Here is an 18,074-nt window from a genome sequence, read left to right as displayed (position 1 = left end):
CAGTCAAATCCCTCGAACTCAGCACCGCCTTCCTAACCTGTAATCTTCTTCCTGACCTCTCCGCCCCCACCCCACTCCGGCCTATCACCCTCACCTTGACCTCCCTCCACCTATCGCATTTCCAAAGCCCCTCCCCCAAGTTCCTCCTCCCTACCTTTTATCTTAGCCTGCTAGACACACTTTCCTCATTCCTGACGAAGGGCTCATGCCCGAAACATCGATTCTCCTGTTCCTTGGATGCTGCCTGACCTGCTGCGCTTTTCCAGAAACACATTTTCAGCTCTGATCTCCAGCATCTGCAGCCCTCACTTTCCGTCGTGTAACTTCAGGCCCAGTTAATTTAAGTCATAGAGTCATAGAAATGTACAACACGGAAACAGACCCTTTGCTCCAACATGTCCATGCTGACCAAATATCCCAACCTAATCAAGCCCCATTTGCCAGCACTTATCCCTCTAAATCCTTCCTATTCAGATATCCGTATCAGTGGAAGCAAACACTCAGAGACATAGTATGGCTCTGCCTTCTTCATCTTTATTCTGGGCCCTGGAAAGACAGCGATCACCCATGTAAACAAAGACATGAGTTCTCGGTCTTCTCTTGAACAGTAGATTCTTAAGGAATCATATAGTCACTTACAGGGAGCACAACCAAATAAGGCAATATCTATATTGATTGGGTTACAATCAGCAAGCATCAACAGTAAAGTTTAAACCATCTGGAATTACACGGTAGATGTTCCTCACCTCGTTAAGTGGCATTATACAATGTGTGTTCTTCACCTCTTTAAACCACTACCCTTGCCTCCAGAACCTCATTGTTTCCTGCAAGTTCTTATCTGGTCAAAGTCATGCTAGCTGAGCCTTTGTCCTGCAACCCTTAACTTAACTCTTTCCCTACCTGCACGTACCTTATACACATTCTCATTCCCTCCTTTTATCTTTCCATGATAACCACCTAGAGACACTACCACCTTCTTCATAAGAGTCTTATTGCCAGTACTTAAGCAAGTTATTGACACACAACTTACAATGATTATAACAACAAAAATTATTAGACCATGCAGTCAGTAGAATCTGCAGGATCCCCCCACGTGGATAAAAGTTCACTAGTTTGCTTGCTGTCTGCGGCAACATGGGGATTAAACCATGAGGTGCTGGAGGCAAGTTCTCATACCCATCCAGATGCCTTTTAAATGTTGTAATTGCACCAGCCTCCTTCACCTCCTCTGGCAGCCAATTCCACACATGCACCACCCTCTGCAGGAAAAAGCTGCCCCTTAGGTCCCTTTTAAATCTTTCCCCTCTTACCCTATGCCTTCGCCCTCTAGTTCTGGGCTCCCCAACCCCATGAAAGAGACCTTGTCTGTTTATCCTATCCATGGCCCTCATGATTTTATAAACCTCTATAAGGTCACCCCTCAGCCTCCAACACTTCAAGGAAAACAGCCCCAGCCATTCAAACTCTCCCTATAGCTCAAATCCTCCAACCCTGGCAATATCCTTGTAAGTCTTTTCTGAATCCTTTCAAGTTTCCTTCCAATAGGAAGGAGACCAGAATTGCATGCAATGTGCCAAAAGTGGCCGAACCAATGTCCTGTACAGCCGCAACATGACCTCCCAGCTCCTGTACTCAATGCTCTAACCAATAAAAGAAAGCATACCAAATGCCTTCTTCACTATCCTATCTACCTGTGACTCTACTTTCAAGGAACTATGAACCTGCACTCCAAAGTCCCTTTGTTCAGCAACATTCCCTCGGACCTTACCATTAAGCGTATAAGTTCTGTTAAAGTCACTAAATGTAATCTTGCATTTTGATTAGGAAAGACAGCATCACAAACATTTCTTTAAAATCTGTGAAATGCCTTTGTAATCCCCATGTTGCCGCAGACAGCAAGCAAACTTCATGCTGTGTTGTTGTATTTGCATATATTAGCCATCACGGACACTTAGCTAAGATGTGTTTATTAAAATACTCATTGGACATCAATGAAAATACACTTTCAACTATCTTCATTTGGCCCAGCCAATGTAATTTGTTGTTTGTAAAGGTAATTCCAAGCACTGTTTCTGTTATATACACTCTTTAATTCACTTAGTTACTTTGCTTTGTGCTATAAATTCTGCAGTGCATTAATTCAATCTAACCATAAAGTATAATGCGGTCTTGCTTCGTGATCACATCTACTTTTTAATTATTAAACCAGACAGTAAATACAAAAAGGTAAATAGTGGGAAATAATTATATGTTACTAATCTAATCAAGAAGTTCCAAATAATATAAAATAAATGGTTGATAAGTTTCAGTTGAACTGTGATATTAGTTTATTGCATTGACTGTTTCTCCAATAGGTTCAGATATACTAGGTTTATCACTTTATACTGAGCATAATGAATTTTATAATGACACATACAGAGATGCAAGTCTTTTGGATCCTCAGCAATGATGCCATTGTTTACAAGCGTTAGCAGAATTTTCAACCAGGACTCCAATCTTCTGCTTATCCTATATTAAACAACAGAGATTAGTAGATAATAATCACGACAGGGATACTCCTACTACCTGATTAATCTAATCCCACTCTAGCTGACATCAGCTGCTTCATAATGATGTCAATTTCAGATATTCTGAATTGATTCTTAAATGAATGTCAGCTTTATTGTTGTCAAAAATAATTACCCTTCACTTTTAGGTTTTTATGTGGGGGTTACAGAGTTCAGGAGTCAAGGGTAAATGTATTTGGCAAAGAGAATCAAAATCACCATAGACATCAACATATCAATGCATATAAACCAACCTCTGAAGCCTCCAAAAATAGTGTTGACTTGTATGGTAAGTACACAGTGTGAACGTTGATGCGGATGCTCACCATTTTATAGAGTCATAGAGATGTACAGCATGGAAACAGACTCTTTGGTCCAACCCGTCCATGCCGATCAGATGTCCCAACCCAATCTAGTCCCACCTGCCAGCGCCCAGCCCATATCCCTCCAAACCCTTCCTATTCATATACCCATCCAAATGCCTCTTAATGTTGCAATTGTACCAGCCTCCACCACATCCTCTGGCAGCTCATTCCATACACGTACCACCCTCAGGTCTCTTTTATATCTTTCCCCTCTCACCCTAAACCAGGCCCTCTAGTTATGGACTCCCTGACTCCAGGGAAAAGACTTTGCCTATTTATCCTATCCATGCCCCTCAAATTTGTAAACCTCTATAAGGTCACCCCTCAGCCTCCGATGCTCAGGGGAAACAGCCCCAGCCTGTTCAGCCTCTCCCTGTAGCTCAGATCCTCCAACCCTGGCAACATCCTTGTAAATCTTTTCTGAACCCTTTCAAGTTTCACAACATCTTTCCGATAGGAAGGAGACCAGAACCATTGGCCCATCTGGTCCAGATCCTGTTGTAATCTGAGGTAACCCTCTTCGCTGTCTACTACACCTCCAATTTTGGTGTCATCTGCAAACTTACTAAATCTACCTCTTACGCTCGCATCCAAATCATTTATGTAAATGACAAAAAGTAGAGACCCAGCACCGATCCTTGTGACACTCCACTGGTCACAGGCCTCCAATCTGAAAAACAACCCTCCACCACCACCCTCTGTCTTCTACCTTTGAGCCAGTTCTGTATCCAAATTGCTAGTTCTCCCTGTATTCCATGAGATCTAACCTTGCTAATCAGTCTCCCATGGGGAAAACGCCTTACTGAAGTCCATGTAGATCACATCTACTGCACTGCCCTCATCAATCTCCTTTGTAACTTCTTCAAAAAACTCAATCAAGTTTGTGAGATATGATTTCACACGCACAAAGCCACGTTGACTATCCCAAATCAGTCCTTTCCTTTCCAAATACATGTACATCCTGTCCCTCAGGATTCCCTCCAACAATTTGCCCACCACCGAGGTCAGGCTCACTGGTCTATAGTTCCCTGGCTTGTCTTTACCACCCTTCTTAAACAGTGGCACCACGTTTGCCAACCTCAGTCTTCCAGCACCTCACCTGTGACTATCGATGATACAAATATATCAGCAAGAGGCCCATCAATCACTTCGCTAGCTTCCCACAGAGTTCTTGGGCACACCTGATCAGGTCCTGGGGATTTATCCACCTTTAACCGTTTCAAGACATCCAGCACTTCCTCCTCTGTAATTTTTGCAAGATGTCACCATCTATTTCCGTACAGTCTATATCTTCCATATCCTTTTCCATAGTAAATACTGATGCAAAATATTAATTTAGTATTTCCCCCATTTTCTGTGACTCCACACAAAGGTCACCCTGCTGATCTTTGAGGGGGCCTATTCTCTCCCTAGTGTCCTTAATATATTTGTAAAACCCGTTTGGATTCTCCTTAATTCTATTTGCCAAAGCTATCTCATGTCCCCGTTTTGCCTTCCTGATTTCCCTCTTAAGTACACTCCTATTTTCTTTATACTCTAAGGATTCACTCGATCTACCCTGTCTGTACCTGACATATGCTTCCTTCTTTATCTTAAGCAAATCCTCAATTTCTTTAGTCATCCAGCATTTCCTATACCTACCAGCCTTCCCTTTCACCCTGACAGGAATATACTTTCTCTGGATTCTTGTTATCTCATTTCTGAAGGCTTCCCATTTTCCAGCCGTCCCTTTACCTGCGAACATCTGCCTCCAATTAGCTTTTGAAAGTTCTTGCCTAATATTGTCAAAATTGAAATGTGGAAAAAAAAACTAACACCAATAATTCATATCAAATTAATATGGCACAGTTTGTTGAATAAAGTAATTCTACAAAATTGCTTGAGTGAATAGTATGAATAGAAACATAGGATGAAAAACATGAGGCTAATACTAATGTGAGAATAGCATGTCTTCCCTGAAAAGGAAGTGGCAAGGGATCAAGTTACATGTATACACAAAATCATGACTTTTGGGGCTGGAAAGATTGGGCCATCAAATACATTTAGATGCTGCACTCCGTGGTACTTCAAAAACGTAAGGAAAGATTTTGTCAAATATATCAAAGTAAATCAAGAGACCTATTTCATTGAAAGTATTGTAATTACTGTCTATGATATCTAAAATCATAGTGATATCTTGTTCTTGACAATGTCAAAATAAACCTAAAATAGAGATAAGATATAACAGAGCTCCAGCTTATATTTCTGATGTTGAGGTAAAAGGTTTCTGCTTTAGGTGCTATCAATGATTCTGTGTAGTTGCGCCCAAAATTACACCATTGTGAAAAGTTCTTGTCTTTCCTCAGAATTTCTGCTCAAACCTCTTTATGCATTGCTCAACCCAAAATCTGCCAGAAATCAATGTGGCTGGTTAGTATTTGAAACTTACATTTTAAAAATCTAAATTTGCATTAAAGCATATGCCTTGATATTCTTAAAGAGCACTAACTCAGTGCAATTTGTTTAATGCACCAAAAAAATTGGTTCTTCACAAATTAATCACAATGTCAATCCCCCATGTGAGTAACTTGATTTAAGACTGCTGAAAATAAAGTTTAAAAATATACATACGTACATGCATGAAGCAGTCCATGTCTAAATACAGGAAGACCTGGATACTATAAAGCTTGGGCTGATATTCCTGCCATACAATGTGCCAAGCAATGACCATCACCAACAAGAGAGAATCTAACCATCACCCCATAGCATTACCTCACAGAATCCCCCACTATCAGCATCTCGGAGGAGAGGGGGATGGGGGGGGAGGGGCGGTAACCACTGACCAAAAGCTCAAGTAAATTAGCCATGTAAATACTGTGGCTACAAAAGCATGTCAGAGGCTAGGAATCCTGCATTGACAACTCACCTCTTCATTTCCCATAGCCTGTCCTCTATCTACAAGATACAAATCAGGGGTGTTGGAATACTCCCAACTTGCTTCAAAGAACACAGCTTGAATAACACTCAAGAAATATGACACCACTGGAGCTCAGTAACCAGCCTGATTTCCACCATATCCACAAACACTCCCTCCTTCCACTACCAACATTCAGTAGCATCAATATTTATTATCTACAACCTGCACTGTAGAAATTTACTAGCCTTCTCAGACAGCACTTTCTAAACCTGTGAACACAACCATCTGGAAGGATGACAGCAAATATATGGTAACACCATAACCTGCATGTTCCCTTCCAAGCCACTTATCACCAAAGTTAGAAAATATTGCCATTTTCTCAGTATCACTAGCTCAAAATCCTGGAACGCCCATTCGAACAGTATTGTGGGCAAACCTCTATATTGGACTGCAGCATTTCAAGGAGGCAGCTCAACATCACTTTCTCAAGTTCTGTATCAGTGGTGCTGGAAGAGCATCACTTTCTCAAGGTCAACTGAGGATGGGCTATAAATGTTGGCCCAGCCAAAAACATCCATATCCCATGAATGAATTTAAAAAAAAAAGTCATGAGTTCCTTTATTAATTGTGTAATACCTATTTGTCTCTTTCAATCTAAAAGATACTGTTTTTAGACATTCAAGTTGGCAATCCAAAATTAAACAAAGGCAATTAACACAAAAATCCGAACGATGATAATTACCCTAATGGTGCAGTACGTTTTGTGAACAGAACCTATTTATAACGCCATACTTTTAAATCTAGAGCAAATGATGTAGCTCGAGCTTAAAATTCCACAACCTAGCAAGAAAGACTGCAGAGTTTTAAACTCAAATGTTATTCAGTACAACTTGGTTTCTGCGCAAATCATTTTCACTTGGTGTAGCTTCCTGTCTCTTCCCCTTGTATTGCCAAACGTTCCTTCTTTCAGAAGAGGCATTAAACTGAAGTACTGACTGCCTGCCTGAAAGCTTAGCTGCTGTGGCAGAGTTGTGTTATCAGACTCGGAGTCAGAGAGAGAGAGAGAGACAGAAACAGAGAGAGCGTGAGATAGAGCTAGAGATAGAAAGAGTTGAGCATGCAAATCTCACTATTGCAAGGAGTTGGGAAAATTAATTCAATAAATCCAGTTCATTTGAGAGTGTAAATCAGGAATGATTAAAATTGCTGGAGCATAAGAAAAGGCAACAAAAGAAACTGATTCACTGATGATTCAGACAGGGGAAGCTGGCAGTCCTGTCTGGTTTAGCCCTGTCTGGTACATGTGACTTTAGTACCAAATTGTACAGTTGATTGACAGCATTATTAGAGACAGACAATAAATACTGTCTTGCCAGCACTGCCACAAATAAAAGCAAACAAATTTGAAGAACAGCAAAGCTTTCTGAGACATTGTTGTGTGTCAAACAGTTGCAACATTTGCTAAAGTTACTTTTGAAAATAATTCATATTAAACACGTTTGGGTGTTATTGAAACAGGACCATATAAATCAAGACTCTCTCATTTTGATAACACATATTTTGCTAAACTTAGAATTCTATGTTAAGGAACTGATACATGTTTAGTCCGGTAATCTTCAATAAGCAGAATTAGGGGACACATTTTAAAAAGAAGAGTCCCACATTTAAGGCAGAGATGAGACTTTTTTTTCTCTGGGGGGCCACGAGTCCCTAGAATTGTACAGCACTCTTGCTCCTAGTTTGATTGTTCAAATATTCAAATCCACTAAAAAACAGGTTTATCAATTCCTATTTTAGCTATACAGTGAACTAAATTTAATACTAAAAGTCATTTTAAATTGTTAGATTGCATTCCCACAATGTTGCCACAAGTCATTCCTCTGTCAATTTCTAAACTTTTATTTTGTTAAATTTGATATCCTACCTTATTTTCACAACAGAAAAATAATCTTGCCTTTTCTCCTGCCTCTGTTCCTTGAGATCCATGCTTATGTTGACATTACAGGGTCACAAAGTGACATTGCATTGCTTCACTCCTGTCTTCTGTAGAACTCTTCCTTATTAATTGCACAGATAACCATTTGACTCAATCGTGGTGCACATAATGGTAAGACTATAACAGAGGAAAACAAAAAAGTAAGTAATTGAATTACAAAAAAAGGGCCCCATTCTAATACTGTTTAAGTAAGTGGGTTTTAAATAAGTTAAAATCAGATGCAACTTTAGTATCCTGATAATGAAGCTCAAGTAAAGACCCTGTATTTTGTGCTTTTTAAAATTGTGGACTGAAATGTGGAAGAACTGTTTTAAAATCAGTGTTTTAAAAAGCAACTTATTTGACACATATCAAGTATTGTGTAAACAAGCAATAATTAAAGTGCTTGCAGATGAATTGAGTCGAGGGTCTGTGTACAGATATAGCTTGGTGGCAACAAGATGATGATTGGTCTATGGACTAGTGATCAGTTACTAATGATAAAAGCCTTTTGCCTGCCAACAACTAAGTGATTGGTTCTCAGGTAACTGAATAGCTTGGGGCGGGGTTGAGACAGATAAGAAGTGTTTTGATCTTCATCATCACAGAAACTGTCTCTCTATTCTCTGGCGTCAAACCCCATTTTAAATCTAAACCAATCCAGTTAATCCTTCCTTCAGCAGTGTGAGTTTACATGTCAGAATTCTTAAATTAACAGAAGCATCTGAAGAAAGACAACTGAAAAGCAATGTTCTGACCAGCATCAGAATCATAAGGATCATCTCACTAACCTATGAACAGAATCACTGAACTGCCTGCCCAGTTTTTCTTTGCTCATAACTTATTTGTCCCTGTCCATTTATTTGTTTAGTTGCATTTGTGCGTGAGCAGACTTTATAAGGAATCCAGAGTTTTAATTTGAAATGTTATATGGCAACAGTTTATAACTGTTTATCTGTATCTAGAGTGTAATTACAATGGGTAGCACAGTGGCTCAATGCTTAGCACTGCTGCCTCACAACACCAGAAATCTGGGTTCAATTCCACTCTTGGATGACTATCTATGTGGAGTTTGCATGTTCTCCCTGTGTCAATGTGGGTTTCTGCTAGATGCTCTGATTTCCTCCCACAGTCCAACAATGTGGAGGTTAGGTGGATTGGCCATGGTAAATTGCCTCATTGTACCCAGGTTAGTGCAGGCTAGTTGGATTAGCCATGGTAAATGTGGGGCTGCAGGGATAGGATGGGGTCCAGGTGGGGTCCTCTTGGGAGGGACTAAATAAATGGTCATTCTTTTACGTACAGAAACCTGATCTGTGCTTTCTATTAATCTGGGATTGCAAATCAGGTAAATTAAGGAAGTTTATGCACTTATTTTAAAATCTGAAAATTTTGGGATGACTTTGGGAATAATAGGGCTTGGTTACCAGTGGGCTACCCCAATGAACCATCGACACTAGAGAATATATTACAACTGAATTTCTAAATATGAGGGGTGTCATTAACTAATGATTATAGTTAATTACTTCTGGATAAATTAAATATCTTTGCTAACATTAAATATCTTTGCTAACATTTTATTTAGTAGAATAATTAATTATCTGTGAATATTGGTAACTAATGATCCCCTGTTGTTGAAGAACAAGTGATGATATTTCACAGGACCTCTTCAAATTGTATTAAGTCCAAAATCTAATAGCCAGTGTTACAATATGATTAAAGAACAATCTAAAAGCATTAGCCAGTAGAACCACACCACAATATTTCACTTTTCTCAAAAAAACTTTAATGTATGTAACACTTAAATAAAACAAACACTATTAACTTAACAAAACGGTTTATAACATCATGTTATGCACTCAGATTTACTTTCGCCAAGAATTTTCTTATAACACATCAATCTTACTTATTTTTGTCAGGAACACTTACACAGTCCTCTGGAGAATTGTCTCTGCTCCTGTTATTCTCAGAGGTAAACTTTCAGTTGCCACCTCTCAACTATGGATGCCTCACTCCCTTGTTTTGGTTACTTTACCATTGTTACCAAGGTAATCTGCCTGTTACTTTCCTTTCCTGATCAGTGAGGACCACTGCACTGTTTTCTCATTTCCTTCAAGTCAATGGTGTGGCCACGGGTACCCAGTTTTCCTGTCTTTGCGTAGGCTACATGGAATATTTCTTTTCCAGTTCTACTTGGGTCCGTCCCTATGTCTCTCCAGTGCCACAATCAATGACAATCAATGTTGCTTCTCTCTTGCCCAGAATTGAAATAAATTATCAATTTCATTTCCAATTTCCACTCAGCTCTCACCTTCACCTGGTCCATTTATGACTCCTATCTTCCCTTCTTCAAAATCTCCAATGCCATTTCTGGGATAAGCTGGTTACTGATATTCATTACAAACCCACCAATTCCCACCATTATCCTGACTACACATCCACCCACCCTGCCTCCTTACGTATTCCTTCCTCTTCTCCTAGTTTCCCCTTCTTCGTTGCATCTGTTCTGATGATGACACTGTGCAAGGAGGCCCCAGAAACATTCACTCTTTTCCTTAACCGAAGATTCTCCACCATCAGGGTCAACAGGACCCATAGTCAGATGTGACCACTATCCCGTACTTCTGCTTTCACTCCCTCTCTTCACTCCCACAACAATGATAGAGACTCTTGTTCTCACTTTCCACCTCACCAGCCTCCAAATCCAAAGCATCATAAGTTGCATTTTTCCATCACCTCAAGCGGGTTGCCACAGTAGACACATAGGCGAAAGTGAGTACTCCAGATGCTGGAGATTAGAGTCAAAAGTGTTGTACTGGAAGAGCACAGCAGGTCAGGCAGCATCCAAGGAGCAGGAAAATCGACGTTTTGGGCAAAAGCCCTTCATCATCATCATCATCGTCAGCATTCTGCAGGCACCATTTCCTCCAGGACACCTGGCTCTTTCTACACTCCCAACATCTCCCCATACACCCTTAGCACCTTCCCATGAAATCCTAGAAAGTACAATACTTTTCAATTTACTTCCTCTCTCCTCACTAACATAGGAACTAGACACATCTTCCAGTGAAAATGCAACTTACCTGCACTTTATTCAATCTAGTCTACTGTATTTGCTGCTCACAATATGATCTCCTGTACAGTGGGAAGACAAAATGTAGATTGGGTTACTGCTTTGCCAAATATCAATGCCCTTTCCATAAAAGTGACTCCAATCTTCCAGTTACCTGTCATTTCAACATGCCACCGTGTTCCAAAGCCAACATATCTGTTTCAGGCCTGCTGTATAGCTCCAGCGATGTTCAATATCAGCTGAAGGAACAACATCTCATCTTCCATATTCAATTAACCAATTCATGAATGTGAACCAATTTTCTCTATGTTTGTTACCTTCCCCCCACACTCTAGGCCCTGTTTTGTATAGATTGCTCCCACCATAGCCAACCAATTTTCAACCCTTTTGCACCCTATTCAGCATTTATCATTCCCTCAACTTATCATCAGCAATCTCATTCTTTACCTTTTTGCTCTCTCTCTCTCTCTCCCCCCTTCTGTTAGCACCATCTTTATGTATTCTATTCACTCCTCTCCCAACTCCATAACCTCATCAGCACAATACTACCCTTTCCCAATTATTTTCAGTTCTGACAAAGTGTCATTGCACTTGAAACATTTACTGTATTTTTCTCTCTACAGATGCTGCCAGATGTGCTGAGTTTTTCAAGCAATTTTGGTTTTTGTTTCAGATTTCCAGCATCCCCAATTCTTTGCTTTTAATTGAATTTAGTATCTTGCTATCCTGTAGCACACCAAGAGTTGCACCTACTGACTGAACTACTGGGCACTATTCTTGAAGGATAGTTAAGAAACTATGTGTATTATAGGAACACGTTATTTAGAGATCTAAGATTGAAGTTTACTCCCACTGGAAATTAAAAAATAGAACGATGGTCTTACTGAAACAGAAAATCCTGAAGGGATTTAATATTTAACAAGTTGGATGATCAGTCGATGTTCCCCTTTGAAGGGGTGTGTAGATCTAGGGGACATGGTTTAAAAATTTGGGGTCTCCTATTTCCCACAGAGATGAGATTTTTTTGAGAAGATTTGTAGCTCAAGTGGAGGTTCTGGTGTAGGTATGCTCCCTGAACTGGAAGGTTTGTTTTCAGATGTTTCATCACCATACTAAGTAACATCTTCAGTGAGCCTCCGAATGAAGCACTGGTGGTGTGGCTCACTTTCTATTTATATGTTGGAGTTTCCTAGGGTTGGTGATACCATTTCCTGTGGTGACATCATTTCCTGTGGTGATGTCATTTCCTGTTCTTTTTCTCAGGGGGTGGTAAATGGGATTCAAGTTAATGTGTTTGTTGATAGTGTTCTGGTTGGAATGCCACGCATCTAGGAATTCTCGTCCATGTCTCTGTTTGGCTTGTCCTAGATGGATATGTTGTCCCAGTCGAAGTGGTATCCTTCCTCATCTGTATGTAAGGATACCAGTGAGAGTGGGTCATGCCCGAAACGTTGATTCTCCTGCTCCTTGGATGCTGCCTGACCTGCTGCGCTTTTCCAGCAACACATTTTTCAGCTTCCTTCATGTTGTTTTGTGGCTAGTTGATGTTCATGTATCCTGGTGACTGGCTTTCTGGCTGTTTGTCCAATGTAGTGTTTATAACAAACACTACATTGGACAAACAAAAACACTACATTGAACAAACAGGCAGAAAACCAGCCACCAGGATACATGAACATCAACTAGCCACAAAACGACATGACCCACTCTCACTAATATCCTTACATACGGATGAGGAAGGACACCACTTCGACTGGGACAACACATCCACCCTAGGACAAGCCAAACAGAGGCATGCACGAGAATTCCTAGAAGCTGAACACTATCAACAAACACATTGACTTGGATCCCGTTTACCATCCCCTGAGAAGAAGAACAGGAAATAACATCACCATGGGAAATGATGTCACAACAAGAAATGACATCACCAAACCTAGGAAACTCCAACATATAAATAGAAAGCAGGCCACATCACCAGTGCTTCATTCGGAGGCTCACTGAAGATGTTACCTAGTATGGTGATTAAATGTCTGAAAACAAACCTTCCAGCTCAGCAAGCAAACCTACATCCAGAATGAGCAATTTTAATAATTGATGGCACAGTAATTTGCTAATATTTGTAAAGATTTTTCTCCTTAATATTTGAGGTGAAAGTAAAGAACTTAAAATATTTTAATGACTTGTCTACATGAGCAAGCACAATAAGTCAAATTCAGCACATATTTGGGTCACATTTATGTTTTTTCTTCAACTTGCAGATATTTAATATCTAAAGCACCTGGTGTTCATCTCCATTGTCCTTTTCTGAGTTTACATTTAAGTACCTTAACATCAAACTCAATTTCTTTCAGTATTACATACCTTTTAGTTTCTGTTTTTATTATTGATGGATGTTTGCATAATTTTTTTTGTGCCTAAGCACCAAACTTAAAAGATCCTATATACCCTTACAAATGCTGCTGCAATTATTGTAGAAGGCTTCTCAATTCATGCAAGTCTTCTCCCACAGAAATTACGACTTTTAAGCCAAAGGTTTTTAACACATCACATGATTGTTGTGGTTCTATTGGTTAGTAATGAAGTTTCAATAATATATAATTGCTTATAAATTATAATAACTCACTCCTTAACAGCATCATGGGCATACCTACATCAAAGTGATTGCAGCAATTCAAAAAGACAGCTCACCACCAACGTCTCAAGGGCAACTAATGATGGATAATAAATGCTGGCCCAGCCAATGAAGCACATATCTCATGAATGAATGAATAATAAAAACCTTCTCCAGCATCTAGCTTTCCAGAAAAATACAATGAAGCAAAATACCAAATTGTGGTGTTCTGACTGATTTTATTGGAAAGAACAGTATTAACATACTGTCCAACAGACAGCACAAACAGCTGGATAGATATGCAGTCACCAAAATATTTGGGGATGGGACAGAGTAGATCTCTAAATGGGGTGTGCTGATGATTCGATAGAAAAATAGGGGCTTGGACTAAATGCCAGGAAGTTGTGAAAATCCAAAAGGTCTTTGGCATATGAAAGAGATAAAAAGATATTCAAAGATCAATCCTCTATGCAATCTACACACAACCTACACAATCAGAGTGTGATATTTGGATGAATAAGAGGTTTTCCCAAGAATTACAAGAGTGCAAATCAACTAGTCATAGGCTAAAATACTTATTGATTTGGAAGATGGCTCCATCCAGAACAGGTAATTCAAAGCAAAGTGGATTCCATGTTTATGGTCAGAGAGTTACTAGAAATTCCAAGCTATCTACATAAACTTTCTAGAGGAAAGTGAAACAACCAGCTGTTATGTTGAGTCACGAGAATGAAGTTCTTGGAATACCTGAAAGCAACTGAGGTAATTTACTGTATAGTGGCTGATGGAGTGGTCAGCAGTGATGGAGCCAGGAATTTGAAATAAAATTGTCAGTGGAACAGTGAGTTTTGTGCAGGAATATGTGGTTAGACAAAATAGCTGAGGGAGTGGCAAGTTAGTGGAACTTTCGCTAGGTTTTTGTCCTTGATATCATGCTTATCTCTTTTAGTTCTGGTTGACTGTGCATTACAAATTTCTTTCTACAATTACTGGAGGCAAAAATGTCACCTTTTACTCCAAATTCTAGATATGTTCTCCAATCCAAACTGTCTCATCATCCATCCCCAAGTCTCCTCAAAAATCCTTATTCCTGACTCTCTTAATGCTAATTCCTAACTCTGCTTCCATTATTATTTGTCAGACATCTCCTTGTTGGTGTTATGCTGTGAAAGATCTTGTTTCTTTTTGCTTTTCAAATTCTGTTTGTTATTTATCACAGATTCCCTTCATTCTGTTTCATCAATACTGCTAGTTGTTGTGTGACAAATATTTAACTTATGTATTGTTTCTAAATTTCAGGTGAACATTGTCATGTAGTAATTCTCTTACTAGATCATCATTATGGAGAATTTAACATTCATTGTCTGTCCTACTCTCATTTCTTCTTTCCTATCATTACGGAGGCATGGTTACAAGAGATCAGACCCAGGAACTAAATATTTAGGGGTATGTAACTTTTCTAAAGGACAGGTAGGATGAGAAAGTTGACCTGCCCTATCAAGCCCCTGAAGAATCTTCCATGTTTCAATAAAGTTGCCTCTCGTTCTTTTATATTTCCAATAAGTAAAGGCCTAACCTACTCAATCTCTTCTCATAAGACAGTCCCTCCACACCTGGTATTAGTGCTGATGAAGAGCAAATGTCTGAAACATCGACTCTTCTGATCCGCGGATGCTGCCTGACCTGCTGTGCTTTTCCAGACCCATACTTTTCAGCTCTGATTCTCCAGCATCTGCAGTCCTCACTTTCTCTCATACCTGGTATCAGCCTAGTGAGCCTTCTCTGGACTGTCTCCAATGCCAGTACGTCCTCCTTAGATAAGGAACCCAAAATTGTTCACAGAATTCCATCTGTAGTCTGTCTAATGCTTGTATGTATTCTTTGAAATAAAGGCCATTTGCTTTCCCTAGTGCCTGAACTTCGATTTTGTTTTGTGATTTATGCAGTAGGACTCTAAATCTCCCTGTTCCCTTGCTTTCTGCAGTCTTTCTCCATTTAAATAACAGCTCCTCTATTCTTCCTGTCAAAGTTCATAACCCACATTATATTCCAACTGCCAAGTTTCTGCCCACTTGCTTAACCCCTCTATATCACGTCATAAGTTTGCTGATTGAACTAGTAGATTTGTTCTCAGACGTTTCATCACCATACCAGGTAACATCATCGCTGAGCCTCTGCTGAAGCACTAGCATTCTGTCCCGCTTGGTCTGTTGTGGTGGGTGAAATCACTACCAGTTCTTTTTCTGAGAGGTTGGTAAATGGGGTTCAAATCGATGTGTTTATTAATGGAATTCCGATTTGAATACCAGGCCTCTAGGAATTCCTGTATACGTCATTGTTAAACCTGTCCTAGAATGGATGTATTGTCCCAGTCAAACTGGTGTCCTCTTTGGCTGTGTGTAAAGATACTAGTGATAGTTGGTTATGTCTTTTGGTAGCCAGTTGGTGCTCATGTATCCTGGTGACTAGTTTCCTGCCCGTTTGTCCAATGTAATGTTTGTTGCAGTCCTTGCAGAGTATTTTGTATATGATGTTCATTCTGCTGGTTGTTGGTACGGGATGGCTCGAGTCTCTGGGCATGTTGTGTAGGAATCGGCAGACCGCATTTATCGGGTACCCATTGTTCCTGAATGAGGTGTTTTTCCTCGGCTTCTTGTAGTTCCTGTGTGCTACAGTGTGTTGTGGCTCATTTAAGTAATATCTTGATACAGCTCCATTGTGGGTGTTGGGATAATTGCTCCTATAGCTGAGTATCTGGTCAGTGTGTGTTGCTTTCCTGTAAACGCTGGTCTGCAGCTCTCTATTGGCTTTTTGTTCTACTGTGACGTCAAGAAAGGAAAGTCTGCTGTTTTCTTCCTCTTGGTGAACTTTATAACATAAAGGATGTTGTTTATGTGTTTGTGGGTTTCTTCTAATTTGTTGCGTTTTGTGATGCCAAAGGTTCCTAGATGTCACAGTAGAACAGAGACTCTAGCCACCCTGCCATCGAATAAAGACATCTCGAAGATGACGACCAGACTACTCTGGCCCCTAGATATCATGGTAGCCCACAAACCTACCACCACACTGAAACAGCTTCGGATGAATTTAAAGGACTCCGTACCAACAACCAGTAGAACGAACGTCATGTATAAAATATCCTGCAAGGACTGCAACAAACATTACATTGGACAAACAGGCAGTAAACTATCCACTAGGATACATGAGCACCCACTAGTCACTAAAACACATGACCAACTATCACTAGTATCCATACACACAGACGAAGAGGGACACCAGTTCGATTGGGACATCTATCCTGGGACAGGCTAAACAAAGACATGCAAATTCCTAGAGGCCTGGCATTCAAACCGGAACTCCATTAACAAACATATTGACTTGGACCCCATTTACCAATCTCTCAGAAAAAGAACTGGAAGTGATATCAACCACAACAGACCAAGACACAGAAATAGCAAGCGGGACAGAACACTGGTGATGTTACCTAGCATGGTGACAAAATATCTGAGAACAAATCTTCCAGCTCAGCAAGCAAACTTACAACCTGATCCACAACCTGAGTTACAAATCTTCTCCAAAATTGCTCTCTACATCTACTTGAAGACTCTGTGTCATTCTCACCACTCGCCTTCCTATTCTTTTTGTATCACCCCTAAACCTGGTCATGGTACATTCACTTTCCTAATCCCAACCAAAAATATACATTATAAATAATTGTGGCACCAGCATTGGTCCCTATGACTCATCACTAGTTATGAGCTACCACCTTTAAAAGTCTTCCATCATTTCGCTAATTTCCTATCAATGCTAATACATTACTTGCAATAACGTGGAGTCTTATCTTATTAAATAGCATAATTGTTCCTTCCTACATTTTGAAATGTAGTCACTCTGTTATAATTTAGGAAATGTGGTAACTGATTGTTTTGGAGTAGAGGTCTACATAACCTGTTTTCATGATGTTGGCGGGAAAGTGAGGACTGCAGATGCTGGAGATCAGAACTGAAAATGTGTTGCTGGAAAAGCGCAGCAGGTTAGGCAGCATCCAAGCACTTTCCTCATTCCTGAACTTTTATCTTAGCCTGCTGGACACACTTTCCTCATTCCTGAACTACCTTTTATCTTAGCCTGCTGGACACACTTTCTTCATTCCTGAAAACCTTGACCTCCTTCCACCTATCGCATTTCCAACGCCCCTCCCCCAAGTCCCTCCTCCCTACCTTTTATCTTAGCCTGCTGGACACACTTTCCTCATTCCTGAAATTCGTAGGATATGTGGAACAGTCCATCTTCCGCAGCTACACTGGCACCACCCCCCACCTTTTTCTCCGCTACATCGATGACTGTATCGGCGCTGCCTCATGCTCCCACAAGGAGGTTGAACAGTTCATTCACTTTACCAACACCTTCCACCCCGACCTCAAATTCACCTGGACCGTCTCAGACTCCTCCCTCCCCTTCCTAGACCTTTCTATTTCTATCTCGGGCGACCGAATCAACACAGACATTTACTATAAACCGACCGACTCCCACAGCTACCTCGACTACACCTCTTCCCACCCTGCCCCCTGTAAAAACGCCATCCCATATTCCCAATTCCTTCGTCTC

The 18,074-nt window shown here is 40.3% G+C and overlaps 1 protein-coding gene across 11 annotated transcripts in view; it reads right to left on the bottom strand.

The window, feature by feature from the left end:
- The window catches only part of si:ch211-15d5.11 (nuclear receptor coactivator 7), a 115,929-nt gene that overhangs the window by 96,207 nt on the left and 1,648 nt on the right, over positions 1 to 18,074 (bottom strand). For 4 of the 11 annotated variants that reach the window (XM_043717356.1, XM_043717365.1, XM_043717367.1 and 1 more), the window contains exons 2-4: positions 11,010 to 11,094; positions 10,866 to 10,917; positions 7,732 to 7,920 (exon numbers count right to left, since the gene is read on the bottom strand). In XM_043717356.1, coding sequence (XP_043573291.1) covers positions 7,732 to 7,793 — 62 coding nt within the window. In that variant the 5' untranslated portion in view covers positions 7,794 to 7,920; positions 10,866 to 10,917; positions 11,010 to 11,094. Of the gene's footprint in view, positions 1 to 2,416; positions 2,509 to 7,731; positions 7,921 to 10,865; positions 10,918 to 11,009; positions 11,095 to 18,074 lie in introns of all 11 variants that reach the window. The other 7 variants (XM_043717357.1, XM_043717362.1, XM_043717361.1 and 4 more) reach the window with 4 other exon arrangements.

The sequence above is a fragment of the Chiloscyllium plagiosum genome, chromosome 27 (assembly GCF_004010195.1).
Source record: "Chiloscyllium plagiosum isolate BGI_BamShark_2017 chromosome 27, ASM401019v2, whole genome shotgun sequence".
Taxonomy (NCBI): domain Eukaryota; kingdom Metazoa; phylum Chordata; class Chondrichthyes; order Orectolobiformes; family Hemiscylliidae; genus Chiloscyllium; species Chiloscyllium plagiosum.
Note: the sequence above shows the minus strand (reverse complement) of the source record. Positions and strands in the feature narration are given on the sequence as shown.